The sequence below is a fragment of the Lepus europaeus genome, chromosome 7, assembly GCF_033115175.1.
Source record: "Lepus europaeus isolate LE1 chromosome 7, mLepTim1.pri, whole genome shotgun sequence".
NCBI classification, from domain to species: Eukaryota; Metazoa; Chordata; class Mammalia; order Lagomorpha; family Leporidae; genus Lepus; species Lepus europaeus.
The window spans coordinates 51,009,842-51,034,034 of NC_084833.1; the positions used below are offsets into that span (position 1 = coordinate 51,009,842).

A 24,193-nucleotide genomic window follows, 5' to 3' on the forward strand; every position below is an offset into this window, starting at 1 on the left:
GAAGACTAAACATAATCATAAATGGAAGTGCTTTCTCAGGTACTTGGATACATTGTGGATCCTTAAAGGTAAAATGATTTCGTTCTTTGCTCTTTCCCTCCTGAATGCATCTTGCTTCAGAGCTTATGTTTTTCTGAACCCAGGCTTCTCAAGAGAACCCTGATTTCAGGATTCCTTAGTGGAATAAAAGCTGGTACCCACAAACTCTGTGGCTCACATACCCCAGCCCGCACCTGTCCCGGAGGGCCCTCCTTCTGAGAGAACCTAAGGCGAGGACTTCTTCCCATGTAGGACCTGATGGCTAACGGCTGACGGGTGTGCCAAGGGGGCCGTAAGCCGTGAATTCTCCCTGGTGGGTCTTGGTGGGACAGGGAAGGCACTGGGGAATGCCCCTCTGCCCGGAGAAGCTGGGGCAGCAGCCCTCGATCCTGCTGCCTGTCTCGGGAGGGCAGGACCCTTGCTGGGCTGGGCGGGGTTTTCACCGCCCTCCTGGGCGCTTCCCCAGAGAAGACCCTGAGCAAGGCTTGGAGATCACAGCAGGCGAGGGAAGGCCTCCACACAGCCAGCTGTGCTGCCCTGTTCAGCCCTCCCAGCGGCGTCAGTCTCCCTCTCCCTCCTCAGGCTTCCACAGAGGCCCCAGCTCCACCCAGATGGGCCACTTAGGATCATCCCTTGATGTGTACAGGGCTAAATGAGAGTACTGTATTTTACGTATTGTGTGTGTATATAGCATCACCTGGACTTACGCACAGGGCAGACCTGGCGTGGTAGGACTCTGTCTCCCCTCTTGACTGGGTATTCCAAAGAGCTGGGGCTGCGCGTGGGTAGGGCTGGCACAGAGGGTAGGGATGAGCTGTTAGTTTTCTGAATGGTTAGGTGGGTGGGCTCCAGGTGTCTTTAAAAGCTTCCCTGCTCCCAGCTAGGCAGGTGTGAGTGTTCCTCCTCCCTCAGCCCCTGCTACCCAATCCTGGGGCCTTCCTATGGAATGTTCTGTACTTCCCTTCCTACCATTTTGAGTTTTTTCTCCTACTGAGCGGTATCTTACACATTGCTGGGTTGTCAATGACTTCATCGACATCATTGTTAATGGATGCAGACTACTCTATTGAGGATCTATTCTTCATAAACCATTTTCCTATGGTTGACTTGGAACCTTGTTTGCATCTGTAAAGATGGAGTGGAAAGCAAGTCCCGCTCGAAGCACAGCTCAGGAATTCAGGGTGGCCAGAGTGAGAGAAGCCACAGGAGATGCAGGAGTCACAGGAGGTAAGTCCATAGGGAAGGGAGGCACTGAGGTGTGTTGTGACTCTGTGGCCTAGCCGGCTAAACTAAGGGGTGTGGACTTGACCCTGGAGGCTAAAGGGTCCTAGAGGGAGTTTAAGAAGGGGAGCACACAAAGACTTGACTTCTTAAAAGATAGGTGTGTTAACAGTGTGGATGAGGCATCTGACTGGGGGAAGACTATAGAAGAGGGAAAGAGGTGAAGTGGGTCAGGGGAAACAGATTGAACTGCTGGCCAGGTAAGGACTGATTTGTGAGATGTAAGAAGGTAAATCAACAGGACTCTGTGACTCACTGTACTTCTGAGGCTTCTCCACATGGAGAAGAGCAGGTTTATTCCATTTGGACATGATGAATTCAAAATCCATACAGGCCATCCTCAGATGCCCAAGAAACTGATGGATCTGTCTGTCTGTCTGTCTATGTATCTATCTATCTATCCATCCACTTATCTATTTATCTAATGTCTCTTTCTGCCCATCCATCTGTCCGTCCATCCGTCCATCCATCTGTCCTTCCCTCCATCCATCTAGAGGAGTGATAGTTTTGGGAATTGTCAGTGTATCCCTGGACTCCAAAGACTCAAGGGCAGATGAACTTGCCAAGCAATAGGATGGGGACTGAGAACAGAACCCTGGGTAAATCTGGCATTCCATGAGATAGACTTGCTCATAGGGAACATGCCTCTGTCCTCTGAGGGCAAACGCGAGTTGGGTGGGCTGTGGCTGAGAGCACGAGTGAACACATCCCAGTTCATCCGTATGCCCAGGCTGAGTCCTCTGCAGTGCTAAAGCCACTAGGGGAAAACGAGACCAAGAAGACAGGAGCACATGGGACATGCTAAACATGAGCAGCACTTTGCTTGTCTGTTCGCCTGACAGGTAATGACGTAACTGGTGTGTGGTGGCCAGGAGGCAGGTGGCTCTGAGCGCAAGGCTAGGATGGAGTAGGGAGGGCAAGGAGCTGCTTGGTACTTACACGTTGAGAGGCTGCCAGGCTGGCCACTGGGCTTTGGCTTTGATGACGGTGAGGACCTCATCACTCTGCAAAAAAGAACCACAGGTACTTAGTGGACAGAGCTGCGGAGCTGGGCTCAGGAGAACAAGGAGGTTTTGACACAATGACCCTGACCTCCTGCCACCCCCGACCTCTCCTCTGCTGTTGAGGCTCTATCTGCCACCTTGCCTTGGGATGCAGGAACCCTGAAGCCTCAGCAACACCAGGAGGTAGGACTGAGGGTCCAGTGTGCCTGGAGCATCCTGAACATTGACGAGCCACTGAGTCTGACCTCTGGTTTCCAGCTCAGCCCATCCCTTCCCCACGGGCGCCAGAGCTATGACCCAGGCTCTGCCGCAGTTGGCCAGAATTTCACACCATGTGCAGCCAGGCGGGCCAAGCCATGTGCTTTGTGTCCAGCTGAGTCAGCAGGAACTGCAAAGCACCCAACATCTGACCCCGAGGACTGCCCCCGGCCTCCCCTGCTGTTCGGTCCTCTCCGTAGGTTGAGGAGGACATGAGAACGAAGCCCAGGGCTCACAGCTCTGGCTCCCCTCACACATTCTGCCCTGTGTGGCTTTGGAGCACACGGAGCCCCATTAAAGCATGGAGAATCTAAAGTCATTGTTTTGAAGACCCTTCTGATAACTCATATTTTGAAGGAAAGCATTAAATGGCTGTGATGGGGGCAAAGCTCAGAACTTGGTGGATTTTGCTCAACTTTGAGGTTTGGCTGGGTGTCCTGGTTCAATTCCACATGGGGGCTGAGAGGTGGCCTACTCATTTCAAGCAAGGCTCCGGGCTGGCAAAGGCCCAGCTTCAGGGCTGGCCCTGATTCTCCCCTCCCCTGGCCTGAGCCAGCAGTGCTCAGCCACCATTGTCCGCTAGGCAGAGAAAAATCCAGAATGCCACCAGCTGGGGAAGGAAGAGCTTTGTTGCCAACTGAACAGATCCCCGAGTTCCAGGGGGTAGAGGCGCTGGCTGGTTTGCAGCTATGACCCTGTCCTTAGAGTTGTGCCTGGCAGTAGGTCCCTAGAAGATATTTGGAATGGATTCATGAACTTTTCCTCAGTTGGGTACCTTGCCCAGAAAATCCCACAGTCCTTAGGGAAACTGGAAGAAAAGGGGCCAGAGGCCTCCCAGACTTGGGCTCAAGGATGATCAAAGCCTTCTGGTCCAGAGAGTCTCCCCTGCCCTGCAGGGAAGGAGTCACTGGGGGCTGGACCTCAGAGAAGGGGGGACTCTGCCAGCTCCAGCTTGTACTGGCTGCTGAGATGGGCCTGGGTGAGGGCAGAGGGCAGAAGCGGGGCCTGCAGGGGCAAGTGAGCAGAGGCAGCCCACTGAGGAAGCTGGAGGCCCTCTCCCAAGCTCACTCCCTGGGATGTCCGCTTTTGGTGGGAAGAAAGGCTCTTGGGATGCATGGATGCCCTACGGTCTCCTGGTCCCAACTGAGCTGTTACATTTCTCACAGGGGATTGATTTATTTACTCTCACTCACTCCTAATAAATAAGCTGTTGGATGACTGAGAAGCTGTTTGCCATGAAGTCATAGTGGAGCAGGAACTATCTCCTGAAGGCCTGCCCCGCGTCTCCCGTGACCTTGATGTCCCACACGGAGCCCTTCATGTGACCCAAGACTTCCCCCTGCTCCAGCAGCCCCCCCCCCCCCCCCCGCCCTGGGTTACAGACACATCCACCAGCGACGTGAACAGACGCAGAGCGGCACAGCTTCCTCCTCCTCCTGCCCCTGACGCCTGCCAGGCTCCAAGACCTCCTGCACTGCACATCCTCTGGACCCACCCCGGCTCACCCTGCGTGTAGTGGCTTCTTGCCTCCCCCCAACCCATCCTCAGCAACCGCAGATCTGCCCAGGTCTGCTCCCTGACTAAATGCACCCATGGCTCCCTGCAGTATCCACGGTAATTTCCAAATTCCTCGGGAGTAGCCTGCACTCTCTAGCGCTGCTCTGCCGTCTTTGATTTTCAATCCAGCGCTGCTCTGCCGTCTTTGATTTTCAATCCAGAATAATACACACTGACTGTAGGCAGTTTAGCACCACAGACGCACGCAATCTACAGCATCTTGGACTTCAATTTCCACCTTGCCTTCTGTCTCCTTCTCCTTCCCTACAGACCTTTTACTCTGCTGTGCAACTACCTGTGTGTGTGCACGCACATCACGTATAGCTCTCCACATCCATTACATCATAATGGACACCCTGATCTGCACCATGACCTTGACAGTGCCCTTTACTACCATACCTTCCTTCAGTACCCACTGCAGACAGTGTATCACAGCTCTCCCTTTTTATAATATTTAAAGTGCTGGGGGGCCGGCATTGTGGCATAGTGGGTAAAGCTGCCACCTGCAGTGCTGGTATCCCATATGGGCACCAGTTCGAGTCCTGGCTGCTCCACTTCTGATCCAGCTCTCTGCTATGGCCTGGGAAAGCAGTGGAAGATGGCTCAGGTCTTTGGGCCCCTGCACCCATGTGGGAGACCCACAAGAAGCTCCTGGCTCCTGGCTTTGGATCAGCACAGCTCCAGCTGTTGCAGCCATCTGGAGAGTGAACCAGCAGATGGAGGACCTCTCTTTCTCTGACCCTCCTTCTCTGACTTTCAAATAAATAAATAAAAATCTTTTAAAAAAACTAAAGTGTGGGAGATCTTCTAATTATGGCCAAGGGATTAAATGGTGTGGTTTGCGTAAAGTGCGGACACACAGTAGGTGGCTGGCACAGAGTAGGTGCTCCACAAACACCAGTCATCATTTGGATGATGACTTACTTCCAGACCGACGTGGTTTGGCGTTGGCTCGTGTTGCTTGAACACAGAAAGTGGGTGAACAGTTGCAGTTCCAAGCCCATCATGCTGTAGGAGAACTCTCCACCCCTCATGTACAGCGGGGCCCCGAGTCTCGGGGAGCAAGTGACGGGAAGGGTATGTAGCTCCGGGGAGCTACAGATGGGGCCACTGGGTATTTCACCTTCTGAAGCACGAGGGAGTCCAATCCACAGTAAGCAACCCACACGTCAGATGTCAAGGAAAAGCTTTTCTATTTTCTTTTTTTTGACAGGCAGAGTTACAGTGAGAGAGAGAGAGAGAGAGAGAGAAAGGTCTTCCTTCTGTTGGTTCATCCCTCAAATGGCTGCTACAGCTGGCGCACTGTGCAGATCTGAAGCCAGGAGCCAGGCGCCTCCCCCTGGTCTCCCATGCGGGTGCAGGGCCCAAGCACTTGGGCCATCTTCCACTGTACTCCCAGGCCACAGCAGAGAGCTGGACTAGAAGAGGGGCAACCGGGACAGAACCAGCGCCCCGACCGGGACTAGAACCCGGGGTGCTGATGCTGCAGGTGGAGGATTAGCCAAGTGAGCTGCGGCGCCGGCTGGAGAAGCTTGTTTTAACAAGTCTCGAAGGCACAGACAGGCTCTGTCAAGACTCCTGAGAGCCTTTTCATGGTTCCCATAGGACACTTTTACACAGAGGATTGTGGGGCATTCACAGATCATGCCTTGTTCGGATGACGTTAATGCTTTCCCAACCATACGCCAATTAAAAGCGAAAATCCAACAGGAACTCAGGTCACTTGTGTCTGTCTTTAGTTTTGCTTTTGGTAAACACATTGGGAAGAGGTGACAGCTGTACTCCTGCTGCATAGCAACTGGTACCACAGGAGGGAATGGCACAGCCCAGACAAGCCTTGGGCTGAGGTTAGATGTGGAGGGAAGAGGGTCTCTGTGCCGACGGGGACAGGCAAGGGGCAGACATGACATAACAACAGGGCATTGCGAGTCTGAGCAGAGGGTGGGGTGGGGCTGACATCTGAGCCACCCTTGCCCCTCTCTGGCCCTCCCATGCAGGCCAGAGCCAGCATCCAGTGAGCAAGAGCTCTGGGCATCTCAGCCAGGCCCACAGCAAAGTCTGGAGCCTGTGCCTCCTCCCTGGCCGCTTTCTCACCTCCTCCTCTTGACCTTGACCTTTTGACCCTGTCTTCAAGTTCAGAACAGCAAGCTGCTTCTTGTGGTACTGATGCTAAGCACTTTGGACTTGGAGTCATCCCAGCCCACGTGCTCCTATCAGGACTCCTCCCCTCGGGAAGAGAAATGGATGCAGTCCACGAGCAGAGAGAGAGAGGAATCCAAACAGGAAGAATCATGGCAATGATTCTGTATTGTTCTCATGGGGCAGACACCTTGCCTAACTCCCATAGACAGTATCTCACTTAATCCTTCTCACTCATTTGCAAGGTAGGCATGCCCTTGCAGAAACAGATTTATGTGGCTAAATCACTGTCCCAATCAGGCAATGGCTGGGCTGAAAGCCAAGTCCGGCTGTGGAGACCACATTCCTGGCCACTCTGAACCTGGGCAGCGGGGAGACTTGGTCCCAGCCACTGCGCTCCTGCTGCCCCAAGTTCAGAGCACACCGGTTCCAGCGTATGATGGCCACACTCACAGGGCTACCAGAAGATGCCCACGATACAGTCAGAATCAGTGCTGTCCTGAGGAGCGTGCCAGTGAGGAGGGAGGCACTGGCTCCTGGGGTTGTTGTGCTTCCAGAGAGGGGGCTCCCCGACGGCACTGAATACCCAGGGGGAGATCCACACGCTCACACCCAGGATCCCCTCACACATCGGCTTGGTTCTTCCCAAGTCCTGTGAGCTATTGTGTTTTGCATTGCAGATGGGGAAACTGAGGCTCGGGGACATCCAGTTGGCTTGTTGAAGACCACCAGCAACTGCGGTTCCCAGACAGGTGTGTGTGTCCCACTGCAGTACCCATGCTGTTTCTACTCTGGCTCCCCACCCCTCCTCACTCCTGCACTGTCACTCATTTTTCAATTCCAGCATAGCTCCTGGTTGGCCATTTTCTCCAGGGAGCTCTTGCTGTGGGGCCCAGGCTACCCAGCTGCCTCTAGGAGGGCGGCACCCGGAATCTTGCAGGAGGCTCCTTTATTTGCTTCTACCCTTTCCCAGAATTCCCACTTAGCACCCACATAAAACCTCAGTCCTGATGGCTCCCCGGTCTGAAGGTAACTTTTTCATCCCTCGGTAGGTCAGCGAGTGTCCTGGAGATGAGCAGCAGGAAATGAACCGTTTTATGAGGTGATAACAGGGCTCTACGCATCTTTAAAATCAATTGTGCCCCGGGGGGAGCCTCCCGTCATTTCAGCAGGCCTGGGTTGATCAGGTCATAAATAAACAGAGACAGCTCCTGTTCGGTGGCCCTTGGTGATTCGCTCACAGTCTCACGTGGTCCGCACTGCAGCCGTCTGAGGCAGGCAGGTGTGTGGGCTCCGTTTCTCCAATGAGGGAACTGGGATTCAACTCTCGCCTGAAGCACTCCTTGTCAAGGTCACTGACGGCCAATCTGTGCCGGTGGCCAGTGCCCAGCTCGCAGCTTGCAGGGTTTGATGCTGACCGCCCCTCTTCCTTGGCACACTTGACCCTGGGACCGCTGCCTCATCACTGTTCCTTCTCAGCCGCCTCTGCCAACTCCTTTCCACTTTCCCCTGAAGCCCCAGCTGGCCCTGGGCTCCAGTCTTTGGTCTTTGACATTCCCTTGTGTGTGGGGGAGTCATCTAGACCCAAGCCTTAACCAACCATATATGCCCTTCGATGGCTCCTAAGTTTTAACCTTCTCCCTGAACCTTACCTCCAAACTTCCTATCAACTGGCTCACATTTTCACTTGAAAGTTCAACTGGTATCTCAACCTCGGGGGTCCTCATGGATCGTCCGTGGCCCAAACATGGCCTCCTAGTCCTTCCCATTCCATTAGATGGAGATGCCATTCCCCCAGTGGCTCACGCTTGATGCCTCTCTCTCATATGCCATGTTCAGAGTGCCAGCACACCCTGTCACCTCCACTCCCACAGCATCTTTACAATCCAACCCCTTTATCCACTGCCCTGTCACCGTCCTGGTCCAAGCCACCCTTGTCTCCTAGTTGCTTCCTAGGTAGTCTCTCTGCTCAGCCTTTCCCCTCCTCCAGGCCCTTCCTCACACAGCAACCATCCCTCTGCGAAGACCCTCCAATGGCTTCGCATCTCACAGCAGACGGGACCTCACCATGGTCCCCGAGGTCCTTCATGCCCCGCCTCTCCTCCCCATGACCTTGTTAACTTCATCTCTTCCTCTCCTGAGCATCTTGGATGTCTTCCTCTCCCGCAACTGTGCCAGGCATACTTTGCACTTGCTCTGCCCTGTACCTCGGATGTAGTTCTCCCAGATAACAGCACTCACTCCCTTGCCTCTTCCAGGTCTTTGCTCAAAGTCACCTTCTTGGTGAGGCCTTTGATGACCACGGAAATCCTCCACCCCCTCCTCAACCCAGCACCCCTCCCTCCTTGTCTGAATATCTTTTCTTCACAACATTTGCCACTGTAGGACTTACTGCAAACTTCGCTTACTTACTTTCTATTGTCTTCCTATGTTCTCCCCCAAAGAACGGGAGCTGCAGGAGGCCAAGAGAGTTTGTATGTGTTTTGCTCCCTGCTGTACCATCAGGGTTTAGTCCCATGCTGGGAACTTGCTTAATCAATATTTGTTGAATGAATGAGAGGCTGTGGTAAGGAAGGGACCGGTGTCCTTCTGAGCTGTAATCTACCAGAAACCCAGCAGTCTACAATGGAGCCAGAGCTGTGTGACACGATACAAAGCTCCCTAGGCATTGGCTGGTGGCCCTAAGAGCAGGGGACAGCACCAGCCACGGAACTGTGCCAGTCATAGGAGTAGGCGAAGGGATGGCACAGAGGCCATGTCAGGAACCATGGTCAGGCTCACAAGTTCTGGGTCTGCTTCCAGCATTATCCCAGCAGCCGGGCTGGCTGTTTCTAAGTGCCCGGTCCATGCCTCGTCCCCCGGAGCAGCTGCTGTCACGAGCTGCTGTCTGATCTGCTATTTCAAAGCCAGAGAAGGTATCTGAAGCCATTAACAGATCCACAAGAAGATGATGCGTTTGCACAGGAGCATTTCAAATTCAATTTCTTTTTATTTCTTTTCAAACACAGCCTGTAATTCCGATGGGAAAATTGCATAATGCTTGCAGAGAACAATTTTCCCCGGAGACGGTTTAGTGGGAGCTGCATGGCATCTCTGCAGCTGGGGAGGAAGGGCCCTGGAGGCTGCCTGGCCTGCCCCGCCTGCCCCAGTGCCCCTCCAGCCAAGGCTGTCCACGGTGGGCAGGTCCACGGGGCCCCACCTTACCCAGGACCTTCTGTGCACTTGCACTGGCCACGGTTGTCGACTTAGCCTGTCACTTGGGGACCAAAGAGCCAATCCTGGGGTTAACTTCGTTTTCTAGATGCTCATTGTATTCTTTGTGATGCTCGCAAAGATCAGCTTTTCCTGAGTCAGAGGGCAAAGGGGGCTGGCTGAAGAGGCCGGTGGGCGCACCTGCTTCTCTCTCTCCCTCCCCTCCCTGCTTTTCTCTTCCCCCTCCCCAGCAATTAGAGCAACTTGAGTGCCAAAGCCAGAGCCAGAGGGAAAAAGGGGCCCCAGGCCAGGAGACAGTCTGACCTCATGGCACCAAATCCAGACACGAGAGGTCGCACTCTAAGGAGGAGCTGCCTGCTTTCAGACAAGAGGGGCTGCGGGGGCTGACGCCACGGCTCAATAGGCTAATCCTCTGCCTGTGGCGCTGGCACACTGGGTTCTAGTCCCGGTTGGGGTGCTGGATTCTGTCCCAGTTGCCCCTCTTCCAGGCCTGCTCTCTGCTGTGGCCTGGGAGTGCAGTGGAGGAGCCAGGGGGACTGGCCCAAGGGGCCTCACTTGTAAGGGCAAAGCCCCTGTAAGAGACTTTTAACCTTGTCCCATGGGAACGCCCGTGGCGGTCTTAAAGGCACAGCACAAAACACCCCGGCCCCTATCTCCTCCTTACCACCTTCAGGTCCTGTCCCTGAGAGGTGTCCTCCTGTACCCCAGCCTATGCAGGGAATGTGTACTGATGAATAATGAATTAGTTAATTAAACAGTTAATTAATGACAAGCTAGAGGAGGCCTCTGGCCATCACTGGCTGCCATTCCGGGTGATTTAGGAGCTTTTGTTCTGGCGTGATGGGACTGGGGCACTGCTGAAGGCTCTGTGAGCAGAGAGTGATATCATGCCACTTCCATTTTTAGAGGGAGTAAACCGTAGTAGGGCAGGGGCGGCAGGGACACCAGGCAGGAGGCCGTGGCAATGGCCGGAGACCCCAAGCAGGGAAGAGCAGTGGAGCGGGTGAGAAGGCATGGGATGCAAGATGCATTTTCATGGTGGACTCAACGGGATCTGCTGCTGCAGGCTGGGAGGCAGGGAGGGGTCAGGGATGATGGTGAGGGCAGCGTCAAGTGTCAGGGAGGCGGCTGGAGAGAGGAGGCTGGAGTTCATGGGAGAAGTTCAAGGGAGAAGCCTGTAGGTGGTGGCTAAAGTCACAGGATGGCCTACAGGGGAGTCGGGGAGACTGAGAAGAGGATGAGAGGGAGCCAGGAGCTCAGGAGGAACAGCCAGGGAGACGGGAGGACCCCGCCTGCCGCCCCGTGCACTGATACCAGCGCGGAGAACCAGCAGAAGCAGGTTCAGGAACACAGAGGGAGGCCCTGGAGCCAGCAAGCAGGGCAGCTCGCCTCGCTGCGGGTTTATTTGAAAAGATGAGGGATGCTAGGCCAAGTCTGGGTGCTGAAGAGGGTCACCGATACAAGTGAGACACTGAAGGCGCGGGTTACAGAGGGAGCGAGCGAGCGAGCGCTTGTGGCAGTGGAGTCTTGAAAGGATGAGGGGGAGTGAGATCCAGGCCAAGAGGGTGGGCTTGTGTGCAGGCTGGGACAGCACACACGTCGAGGGCCACGCGGGGCAACCACAGACGCTCTTGGCTGTGGGCCTCCTGGGAGCTGCGGCGGGGATCTGTTCATCCAGCAATTACTTTAATGTTATGCGAAAGGCAGAAAGATAGCAAAAGAGAAACTGCTCCATTACTGTCCCACTCCCCAGATGCTCACAACAGCCACGGCTGGACCAGGCCAAAGCCAGGAATCTAGAACTCCATCTGGGTCTCCCATGTGGGTGGTCGGAACCTGGGGACCTGAGCCATGGTCTGCTGCTCCCAGGGTGTGCATCAGTGGGAAGCTGGATTGAAGGGGAGGAGCCAGGGCTCAAACCGGGCTCTGCACTATGGGATGTGGGAATTCCAAACATCAACTTAATCACCCTGCCACATGCCTGCCTCACCCAGCAATTACAGACTGAGCTACTCATCTGTGCCAGCTCCTCCTAGGTGCTGGCGATCCGGCCCTCAACACAAGAGACCCCGGCCCTGTCCTCGGGAGCTCTCACTGCAGAGCAGGCAGGCAGGTGCAAGCAGGCCAACACTTACACGGTGCGCTGTCAGACGGGTTCTCCAGCAAAAGTAAAGCAGGCAAGGGCGAGGCAGAGGGAGGCAGCCTGCAATTCTGGGTGGAGGGCAGGGAGACTTCGCTGATAATGGGGCTCGGGATTTTAAGATATAGATGCTAATGCATTTGCAAAGAGCTAGGATATAGTGATACTTGAATGAACATATGCCTTACAAACTGAAATGAGGTCTTTTGGAAATTTGGAAAAATTGCATAACCATGTTTTAGGGAGTAAAAGGGGAGGGTGGAGGAAGGGGACAGAGGGAGAGGGAATTCCTTGTAATCGCCCCCATCCTAACCCAGAGCTGTCATCAGTTGGGGTGTCCATTTGCTTTGTCACACAGTTGAGGTCATAGTTTACACACACATACATACATGTGCTTCTGTGTATGTTTCTTTTTTTTACATTGCTATATGACCTTGGGGTTCATCATTAAGAAAGCCATGTCACAAATGTGATGATCACAAAGATACATTGAATTTAAAAAGCAAGGTAAATAGTCATTTGTATAGGAATTGGCCTGGAAAACAACCAATCTACCATTGTGTAAAGAACTGGTAGGAATAGAGGGAGTGTGTATTTGTGTGTGTGTGTATGTATGTGTGGATATATGTGGATGTGTGTGGGAGTCTGTGTATGTGTATGTGTGCATGTACATGTGTGGATGTGTGTATATGTATGTACATGTATATATGTATATGTGTGGATATGTGTGGGAGTATATGCATATGTGTGGATGTGTGTATATGTATGTGTGTATATGTGGATGTGGATGTGTGTGGGAGTGTGTATATGTACATGTGTGTATGTGTGTATGTGTGTATGTGTGTGGGAGTCTGTGTATGTGTGTATGTGTGCATGTGTATGTGTGTAAGTATGGATATGTGTGTATGTATATGGATATGTGGCTGTGTGTGGGAGTGTATGTATGTATATGTGTGTGTGTGGGAGGCTGTGTGTGGGAGTGTATGTTTGTGTGTGTGTGGGTGGCTGTGTGAGTGTGTGGATATGGATGTATGTGTGGATATGAATGTGGGGGAGTGGGGGTGTGTGTGTATGCATATGTGCGTCTGTGTGGCTGTGTGAGTGTGTGGATATGGATGTGTGTGGGAGTGTGTATGTGTACATGTGTGTATGTGTATATGTGTGTGTATATATGTGGATATGAGGCTGTATGTGGGAATGTATGTTTGTATATGTTTGCCTGTGTGCGTGTGTGTGTGTGTGTGTCTGGATATGGATGTGGATGTGTGGGGGTGTGTATGTATGTATGTATATGTGTGTCTGTGTGTGTGAGTGTGAGGATATGGATGTGTGTGGGAGTGTGTATATGTACACGTGTGTATGTGTATATGTGTGTGTATGTATGTGGATATGAGGCTGTGTGTGGGAATGTATGTTTGTACATGTTTGCCTGTGTGCATGTGTGGATGTGTGTGTGTGGATATGGATGTAGATGTGTGGGGGTATGTATGTATGTATATGTGTGTCTGTGTGTGTGAGTGTGTGGATATGGATGTGTGTGGGAGTGTGTATATGTCCATGTGTGTATATGTACATGTGTGTATGTATATGTGTGTATGTATATGGATATGTGGCTGTGTGTGGGAGTGTATGTTTGTACATGTTTGCCTGTGTGCATGTGTGGCTGTGTGTGTGAGTGTGTGGATATGGATGTGGGGGTGCAGGGGTGTGTATGTATGTATGTATATGTGTGTCTGTGTATGTGTGTGTGAGTGTGTGGATATGGATGTGGGGGTGCAGGGGTGTGTATGTATGTATGTATATGTGTGTCTGTGTATGTGTGTGTGTGTGTGGATATGGATGTGGGGGTGCAGGGGTGTGTATGTATGTATATGTGTGTGTGTGTGTGAGTGTGTGGATATGGATGTGGGGGTGTAGGGGTGTGTATGTATATGTGTGTCTGTGTGTGTGTGAGTGTGTGGATATGGATGTGGGGGTGCAGGGGTATGTATGTATATGTGTGTCTGTGTGTATGAGTGTGTGGATATGGATGTGGGGGTGTAGGGGTGTGTATGTACGTATGTATATGTGTGTCTGTGTGTGAGTGTGTGTGTATATGGATGTGGGGGTGCAGGGGTGTGTATGTATGTATGTATATGTGTGTCTGTGTGTGTGTGTGTGTATATATATGGATGTGGGGGTGTAGGGGTGTGTATGTATGTATGTGTCTGTGTGTGTGTGAGTGTGTGTATATGGATGTGGGGGTGCAGGGGTGTGTATGTATGTATGTATATGTGTGTCTGTGTGTGTGAGTGTGTGGATATGGATGTGGGGGTGTAGGGGTGTGTATGTATGTATGTATGTGTGTCTGTGTGTGTGTGGATATGGATGTGGGGGTGCAGGGGTGTGTATGTATGTATGTATATGTGTGTCTGTGTATGAGTGTGTGGATATGGATGTGGGGGTGTAGGGGTGTGTATGTATATGTGTGTCTGTGTGTGTGAGTGTGTGGATATGGATGTGGGGGTGCAGGGGTATGTATGTATATGTGTGTCTGTGTGTGTGTGTGAGTGTGTGGATATGGATGTGGGGGTGCAGGGGTGTGTATGTATATGTGTGTCTGTGTGTGTGAGTGTGTGGATATGGATGTGGGGGTGTAGGGGTGTGTATGTATGTATGTATGTGTGTGTGTGAGTGTGTGGATATGGATGTGGGGGTGTAGGGGTGTGTATGTATGTGTGTGTCTGTGTGTGAGTGTGTGTGAGTGTGTGGATATGGATGTGTGTGTGTGTGAGTGTGTGGATGTGTGTGTTTTTGACTGTATAGAGTCTCCAGAAGGAAATATCAGGGATCTTCAAAAAGTTCATGGAAAATGCATATCTTGAAAAACCGTGCATGGATTTCAAAATTTTTTACACCAAAATAAAGATTCTTTTAATTCCATTTCTGCGTGAACTTTCTGAAGTCCCTTCATAGAAGAATTTGACAACATGGGCTGCCTCCGGGGAAGGCTCTGGGGAGCCAGAGAGCGAGGAAAGGGATGGGAGGTTTTCTTTTTTCCCGTAAGCCCTGTAAATCTTTTGAATTTTGAAGCACATGAATATATGGCCATTAAGTAAAGATGGAAAGAAGGAGGAGAAGGCCACGTCCAAGCCTATTTCCCGTGGTTTTCTCTGCTGGCCAGTGACGAAGGCTGTGGAGGTGAGCGTGGCGTGAGTCTGGCTAGGCTCACGCAGGGGAACGGGCAGCGGCCAGAACCAATGGGCAGGGAACCACCAGGGGGTCCCGAAGAACCCACGCAGGGGGAGAGACCCTGGAGACTTCCGGTGGGGTCTTGACAATTCCAAAGCCTTTTAGGCTTTGCCAGGCAAAGGGTATTTTCAACATGAAAGCAATTTCCAAAAAAGACGTGAATTCATCAACTCATTTCTTCTCTTTCCCCACTAAGAAGTGTGTAACTCAGGCACGGTGTCATTGGCCTGCTTTCCTGGATCCTTGTATATAATAACATTTCGCTTCATCATCTCCCTTTATCCAGTGATTTCCATAAAGGCTTTCAAATTATTAAGTAATGAGGCTCCAAAAGACCAGGACAGGAAGCAAAAGTGCCTTAAGGTGCTCACCACATTAGTAGCAAAGCAGCTTCCATGGCATGGGGCCTGAGTAAACGGGGCTATTTAAATGCAAAGCGACAGCTCTCCCTCAGCCCTTCTCATTCCTGATGCTCCCACCTATCTGACGTTTGGGGAGACTGGAGCTTTTAGGAGAAATTTTCTGTTGCTGGCTGACATTTCAAGGGATGTCCCTACTGGAATTTAAGATCACACTGCTGGGGCTGGTGCTATGGCGTAGTGGGTAAAGCTGCCGTCTGTGGGCCAGCCTCCCCTATGGGCTGCTGGCTGCTCTACTTCCGGTCCAGCTCCCTGCTAATGTGATTGGGAAAGCAGTGGAGGATGAGCCAAGTCCCTGGCCCCCGGCACCCACGTGGGAGACTCAAAAGAAGCTCCTGGCTCCTGATCAGCCCAGCTCCGGCCTTTGCAGCTCTTTGGGGGAGTGAACCAGCAGATGGAAGATCTCGCTCTCTGTACCTCTGCCGTTCAAATCAAATAAATAAATCTTTAAAAAAATCACACTGTTAAGGCAGCTAGGTAGACATAGCCTGTGTGTGTGTGTGTGTGTGTGAGGGGCTGAAGAAAGTGGGAAGTTTTGAAGAAAACATGTTCATGTGCAATGGAATAAGTCAACAAGTCCTGGAAGTGAGCCCCGGCCCCTTGTTGTCTCTCCAGCTGCCTGACTGGACTGCAGGAGTGTTTGCATCTCTGAGAGATAAGAACCCTGATGGCCAGTACTGTCCGGAGGGAATTGTTTAGGGGAATTCCACACCCCAAACTCCCCCACCTAGGCTTTCCAAGAAGAGGGAGGAGGGGAGAAGAACTAGGGGGATACGCATGATGGACACCATCCCTGCTGTGTGGAGCTTGTTCTTTTTTTCTTAAGATTTATTTTATTTATTTGAAAGGCAGAATTACAGAGATAGATAGATAGATAGAGAGAGACAGAGGCACAGAGAGAGAGAGAGAGAGAGATCTTCCACCTGCTGGATCACTCCCCAGGTGGCCTCAACAGCCAAGGCTGGGCCAGGCTGAAGCCAGGAACCAGGAGGTTCACCCAGGTTTCCCATGTGGGTGTAGGAGCCCAAGCACTTGGGCTGTCCTCTGCTGCTTTTCCCAGCCATTAGCAAGGAGCTGTATGGGAAGCAGAGCAGCTGGGACTCAAACCAGCGCCCAGATGGGGTGCCGGCATTATAGATGGTGGGTTTAACCCACTGCACCACAGCCCTGGCGCTGCAGCTTGTTTTCTACGGGGTTAACAATAGTGCATGAGGATCCAATGAGACACTCCAGGGAAAGAGCCAACAGGGTAGCTGCTTCAAAGACTGTCGCCCCACTTGTCTCAGTGTACTCTCTCCCTACTGCCCACTCCTCCTTTCAGTGGTTTCCTAGGTTATGAGGGGTCTTGGAAAAGCTCATGGCTTGTGGTGACAGCATCCATGTTGGAGTGCCTGGGTTCGAGTTCAAGCTCTGCTCTGCATTCTAGCTTCTTGCCAATGCACACCCTGGGAGGCAACAGGAGATGATGACTCAAGTACGTGGACCCTTGTCACCCACAGGGGAAACCCAGATGGAATTCCCCAGCTCCTGGGCTCTGCCTGGCCCAGCCTCCACCACTGTGGGCATTTGGGAAGTGAATCAGCAGACTGCCTTTCAAATACAACAAATGAAAAAAATTGAAAAGTTAATGGAAAATGCGTGTTATGAAAAAAAAAAAACTATGCATGGATTAAAACAATCTTGCCCCAAAGTAAACTCATCTTTTAATTCCATTTCCCATGAATTTTTGAAGTGCACCTGCTCATCTGCTACACCCGGCACCACGGGGTCGGTGCTTTCGCTCTGGAGCCTTTTGTCTTTACCCCTTGTCCCTCAAACAACTCCCGGAAAGCTGTCTGACTCCCCTGGTCTCTAACAGCATGAAGCATGCGGCATAAATATCAGTGCAGTTATCTGTTCCCTCAGGTACCCTAACCAGGTGTCTAGCGACTCACCTCATCATGGGCGCTTGATTTGATATATTGGATGACTGTTCAATAACGGAAAATTTTTATTCCCAAGTGTTCCATGTGGATTGTGAGAGGATCTGGAAGCGGTTTTTCCTGCTGCCCAGAGAAGCAGTCACAAAACCGTGTGACTGTGACACCGTGGGGGTAGCATGGGCTTACACAGCAGGTTCACAGCAGGGGCACACGGCTGACGCCTCTGGGTGTCTCCTTTCTCAGAGTCAGGTCTGTGACTATCTCATTAGGGCCGTCTTCGTTCCCCACCGGAATCCCAATGTTTTATATCACTGTGGGAATTTTCAAAATCCAGGTAGGCGTGTGATGGATCCGTCAGAGATCTTCTCATCAAGAACCACTGGGCAATGTGGCAGCTGGGATGCGATTGTGCTCACAGCCCACTGGCGTCCTACACACTGCGCTGTGGGCTAGTAGGCGGACTCTGTGGGGACTGGGGGAATCCTTTCTCAGCGCAGGAATGATGCTAAATGGCAGCTGGCAGTCCCTGTGGAGGTCCTCTTCCAGAGGCCCTGGTCCAGGGGCACAAAGGCTGGGCCCCTCCCATCACCGAGGCAGGCCAGAGCCACACTGGGCTGGCAGAGGCCTATGCTGGGCCTGCGATGCAGTAGCTCAACCTTTCCCTCTGCTCTTTCCTACCTTCCTCCCTCCCTCCTCCAGCTGTGGGTCCCAAGAACACAGTCTGATCACTTCCAGCAACTGATCTTGATTCAAAGTCTATTTTCCAGAGAACCTAGCAGCTATGGTTGGTGGGGAAAAAGAGAGGCAGAACCAACAGATCAGTGACATTCTCACCAGCGAGAGCGCATGTGTCGTCAGGGGTTTGGAGAAGAGGGGGAGAAACGGGTTGGCTCAAAGGGCTCTGGTGTGTGGGTGCTGGACTGGAGGGCCCAGGGCGGGGTGCCCAGCATCACATCTGGACAGTGAGCAGTCATTTAATATCAGTAAAACAGCATCACACTCCACATCAACGCAAAGCTCTAAATGAGCAGTTTAGAGCATTTGTCGTTGTATTTGTCTTCTTGTTAGAATTGCTATTTTGCTTTTATAGTCTTATGAGAATCATAAGCATAAGCAGTTAGTATCATGTTATCTTTACACATATTTAAATAATATGATGATGAAAGCAATTATAACTCAACCCTGGGGAGTTTGTGAGATTGTGTCTACCTTTTAAAAGAGGTCCATCTACAAGTATTACTCAGGTTTGTGGATTATCTAATTTTGCTATACTGTATTAAGAGATTGGGTTTTGAAAGGTGTGTGGCTTACCTGTGTAACTTTGGACATATTACTTAACTCGTTGAGCCTTGATTTTGTCATCTAAAATAGGGATAATGATATCTACCTTACAGGTTCGTTGCAACAGACAGATGGGTTATGAGTGAGTGTAGAATGTTTGCACAGTTTCCGGCACACAGTAAGTGCTCATTAAGTACCAGGCAGCAGAAGTAAAGAATGGATCTCTCTGTAAGCCCTTCCAAGCTGGTCTGGAAAAACCCAGCTGACTGTATCCAACCTTGACAAGATGGCATGAGGATGGGGTTTAGGTGAGTTATTGCCAACAGGGAGTTCGAGTTAAATTTGCTTAAACGTTAGCAAGTGAGCAAGGAAGCAAATACAAAAGCCTCAAGGCACACAGAAGTGAAAGGTTAGAAATAGAAAAGTATGAAGAGCCACCGTCTAGATTTAAATTTGCAGAATTTTATATTTAGGGCCAACTCAATAAATGAGGCAAATATTTCCAAGGTAGGTTGAATCATGGCCTCCGACAATAGCCACGTCATCATCCCTAGACCCTGTGAATGTTGCTTCTGCATCCAAAGGACTTTGTAGATATGGCTTGTTAACCTGAGATGGGAGATAACCTTGGATCTTAAGTGTCCTTATGAAAGGGGTCACAGGCAGAGTTGACCAAAGAAGAGCAGAAAGCAATGGAAGATGGAAGCAGAAGCTGAAAGGGTGTGGCCACAAGCCAAGGAATGCCAGGGGCTTTGACCTGAAGCTGGAAGAGGTCTCCTGGAGCCTCCCCAATAACCAGCTCTGCCAGCACCTTGACCTTAGCTCCGTTCAGATTTGTTTTAGATTTCTGACCTCCAGGAGAAAGATGGAGGGTTAGGGAGCAACATGCTTCGCTGGGCTAAAGATAAACAGTGAAAAATTCACACATAGGAGGCATATTCCCAGGGAAAAACTGGAGAGAAAAACCACATGGGAAGCCCCATGGGAAGAGGTGAAGGGCATGAACCTGTGTGTGAATGGCACCTACGTGTAGCACAGGCAGGAGTGTTGGTGGAACACCAGAGCGGGCTACAGTATGGAGATGGAGGTGAGATTGGCTGTGGCAGCCCATGGTGATAGAGCTAGAGGGAGAATGTGGTGTGGGTCTGGACTGGAGCCCTAGGGGCTGGAGGTTATGCACGGACCCAGAGGAAGCAGAGGCGGACGTTTGATACTCCCCCACTCCATCACCCCAAACAATGCCTGTTGCCCAGCTGAGAGAGCGAAAACACCATTTTGGAATAGGGCAGCAGCAGCTTCAGGTGCCTCTGGGTCTGTGCATGGCAGTTGGCTGAGATGGAACACCTGTTTAACAGTGCCAGTGGCAGTGGTGAATAGGTAGCAGTGTTCAGCCAGTGACTCTAGTGTGCACGTGTGAACCAGAGATTCTTGTAGAGGGAACAGGTCCGTGGTTCCCACAGTCTTTGAGCCTGGTTGGGAGGTGGCTGTGCAGCTACATGGGACAGTAGGATGCTGGCACCTGCAGCCTCCCAGGGTCAAAACACCGAGGCAGCTCCATCTCTGTTGATGGGCAGACTGGTAGGGTGGAGAGAAACCTCTGAACGAGCAACTGTGAGAACCTTGTGGGCTGAGACCTGGGAGACTTGGCAGTTACATGAGCCAGAGACAGGAGAGGGTGTAGCTGGGTATTGAGTTCTACCATGGCCAGCTTGGGTATTATTCTGGAAACTCATCCCACCCTAGAGCATTGACTAGAACTCCCACACCCACCACACATCTCTTGGTATTCACTGAAAAAGCAGACATTCCACTAAGCCACAGAAGCAGAGCCCTAAGATAAAAGCCATCAGAAGAAAAAAAAAAAAACAACTCTACAGATGCCTAATAATAAATCCAGAAATTCAAGAAACAAGAATAAGGAAGATACCATGACCCCGCCAAAGAACACAAGAACATTTCAGTATTAGAATACAAAAATGAAGAGGTTGAGGAAATGCCAGAAATGGAATTCAAAATATTTCTGACCTCCAGAACTGTAAGAAAACATTTGTGTTGTTCTGTGTGGTGATTAAGGCATTAATACTATTCCAATGGGGCCTCCTTGCCCTATTGATGAATGAGTCTAGTGAGAGTGACTTTACTGGCAGGGAGGAGAGGAGGGGCTGAAAAGCTTCCCTGGATCTGGTCTATTTCCCTGCAGTGTGACCTCAGCCTGGTCAGGAGGTTTCTCTGAGTCTTACTTTCTTCATCTCTAAGGTGGAAATAAAGTTAACTCAAATATTTAAAATTGTAAGGCTTAAATGTTAGAACACTTTATGAATCATAAAACAGTGTGAGCTATTATTATCATTATTACCATTTTTAAAACTATCCAAATTGGGACTGGCATTATGGCACAGCAGATTAAGCCACCAGCTGATGTACCAGTATCCCCTATGTGTGGGCTCAAGTCCCAGCTGTTCCACTTCCAATCCAGCTCTCTGCTAATGCTGGGACAGCAGTGGAAGATGCGCCCCTTAACTCACATGGGAGATCTGCATTGAATTCTTGGCTCAGCCCCAGCTGGTGTCACCATTTGGGGAATAAACCAGCGGATGGAAGATCTCTTGCTTCCTTCTCTCTCTCTCTCTCTCTGCCATTCAGATAGGTAAATAATTAAAAAATCCAAATTGAAGATTGTAATGAAGATGCCACCTCCTAGGAAGATGGCGCCATGACTCATCAAGTGCAGATCTGAGAGGAGTCCACCAATGTTTGATTTAGGCATGGCGATTCCAGACCTGGGAATGCGGTGCTGAAAATCTCAGCCGTTCGATTCATTTGTCCTTCTCTCGAAACTTCTCAGCCACCAGGGCCCGCCTTCAATTCCGTACTCTTACAACCCAGACTGAGTGCGGTGATGTGACTGTCGCTTGGACAGCTTTCTGATGAGATGTTTTACTTTCTTTAAAAAGAGCCTATCGGTAATCCAATCATATCTAACTACTGGGCGATTTTCCTGTACTCGAAGTTTCCTGAAATAGAAATCATGGCAACAATCCATGCTTGAAGCTATAATAATAAAAACGACTATTATTTTTCAAACTCTGGACTGTTCACACATCTTAAGTCTATCTTCATTGGCACAGCACAACCTCCCAAAGCACAGGGAAGAACATAAATACAAGTCTGAAGTTGGATCCCATCATAATTTTTTCCCCCATTTGTAATTCAATCGAGCATTTCCTTACTCAGGTAGTAGGGAGAGGATTGCTGTTTTGACTCAGACGATGAGGAGTATTTTAAGGAATATTTTTTCGAATGGCTTTTTCTTTATCATACAGTGTGTTTAGTGTAGAGTGTGGCCGTGCGTCCAGCCTCATATCCACCCTCCCCGCTATGTGCACCCGTCATCCTATTTTCGCCTTCATCACCAAACCAGCTCCCAAGCACTGCATGAGGCCCACCTACTAGGCATGAACATGCTACATAGGCTGTCTCATCTACATACGAACAATCTCACCGGGAGGAGTTTACAGATGGGGAAACCGAGGCTTAGAGAAGCTGAATAATCCACTTCCATTCACATGGCTAATAAGCACAGGAGCCAGGTTCTGAACCTTAAGCCCTATGATATCGAGACATAATTACGAGGATAGCTGCCCCCTGCTGAACTACCATGGTTCTTGGATGCACACAGCTCTTTCTGTTTGTTTGTTTGCTTAGTTTCTGTCCCTTTGCATAAACCACTGTCTCCCTGCAGGCCTCTGATCCCTTCCTCACCTGGATAATAACTCCTTGTCCATCAGGATGCAGCTCCAGCCTTTTCTGACTGCTCTGTCTTCCAAGGTGGCCAAGTTGGCCTCTGTGGTGGGATCTGCTTCCTGGAACCCAACCACAGTCAGCCTCTTCCCCACGGTCCGCCCTCCCTCCCATCAGGAGGGCTTCAAAGGGAGGGGCTGTGTGTTCTTCACTCTCATCTCTCGATCCATCTTCCCTCTTGTCTAGCACGGGATCTGGCACAAGAGAGGAACTGAATAAATGTTTGTTTAATAAATGAATGAATCAGCAGCAGCTCCCAGAGCCTTTGAATAGGCTTCAACTGATCAGAACTTGATTTGCTTATAATGTTTCTGCCAGGAGTGGCCCAGAGAAATAAGGAAAATGAAACCCAGAAAGAATTTTCCGCCAGATCTCTTGCCAGACTGGAGTCAGATAAAAGAGCCTGTCATTTGTATCTAACTGCTGATTCTCAGTGGTGCAGAAGGGAGCTGAATTCCACAGTGTTTTTTTGGTTAAGTTTAATTCTTGTCACTTAGTTATTTTGTGACCCAGATAAGGCTCATGGCAGGGTACCTGGCTTTGGAAATTATTGGGAGGCAAAGAACAGAAGGCAGAAGGCAGAACATTATGTCTGCCATGGTGTGGGGGTGAGGGTGGGTGGTAGAAGGGTGGAAACAGGACTTTGTGTGTGTGTGGGGGGCATCTACCCCAGTTATCACACTCACCAAAGTCACACAGGAGAGGCATTATTATCTCTAGGATCACAGAGATACAATTACAGAACCAAAGGACATTCACCTTGTAACTTTTGACATATCCTGCTACTAACTGACCTCTTCTACGATGATTTACAAATGAATATTTTTACAATTCTTTAAATATGTGTGTATATACATATTTGTTTATTTAAAAGGCAGGGAGGAAAGAGAGCAAGTGCTCTCCTATCTGCTTGCTCACTCCCTGATTTTGTGCAATGGCCAGAACTGGCCAGGCTGAAGCCAGAAGCCAGGACCTTCATCTTGTTCTCCCATAGAGGTGGTAGTGGACCAAGCCCCTAGGCCATATTTTGTTGACTTCCCAGGTGCATTAGCAGGAAGCTGGATTGGGAGCAGAGCAGCCAGGCCTCCTGGATGGGATGCCAGCATTGCTGGTGGCAGCTTAATCTGGTGCTCCCCCACACTGGTCCCATACTTCTTATACTTATCTTTGGATTAGTACAGTTTTAATACACTCCCATGTTGCTAGTCCTATAATAGCATTTTTTCTACTTTTGATTATGTCAAGATACTTAAGAAATGAGAAGGAAACTCTTCTGAGAGGCTCCGGCTGTATTGCTGGATCTGAGAAGGCCCTCTGTTTCATGAGGAGTGGTTGATCTTCTAGAATAAGCAAGCAGTGGGAGGCACAGTGACACGCGGAGCTGACTTACGTGGCTCACGAGAGCTGATTCTATGCATCTTCTTTCAACTTCATGCTCAGGGATGCCACATTAGTAGCTTCCAATTGTGCGTGGCAGGAGTATTTGCACCATGGCATTTGGCAAACACTACAAACCAGGACTTTTTCTTCTTTTTTTCCTTAGAGCTCATTGTTAAATATTTACCAGCATATGACTGGTGGGACGAGAGGACAGCCCTAAGCTAGAGGCTGCAGGTGAATTTCCGACCTAATGATGGTGAATGCAGATGAGGGTAGACTTAAGCCACTCACTTGGTGTTAAGATGTGGAGAGCAGTGGCTCCCCAGACTAGCTGTGCTTCAGAAGAAGATGTTCAAAGCCTGCTTATGTTCAGATCCCACCTCAGAGCTATTGAATTAAGACTCTCTGGGTGGGACACACACATCTACAGTTCTAAAAATGTCCTCAGATGATTCTGAAAACCAAAGAGCATATGGAAATCTTTGCTGTATGTCTCAGGATTTTAAAACTTTTTTTTAAAAAGAGATT

The 24,193-nt window shown here is 50.4% G+C and overlaps 1 protein-coding gene across 1 annotated transcript in view; it reads right to left on the reverse strand.

The window, feature by feature from the left end:
* Positions 1-24,193, reverse strand: part of SPON1 (spondin 1) — a 312,833-nt gene that overhangs the window by 27,317 nt on the left and 261,323 nt on the right. The window contains exon 7 of the mRNA XM_062196460.1: positions 2,260-2,324. Within this exon, the coding sequence (XP_062052444.1) occupies positions 2,260-2,324 (65 nt within the window). The remainder of the gene's footprint in view (positions 1-2,259; positions 2,325-24,193) is intronic.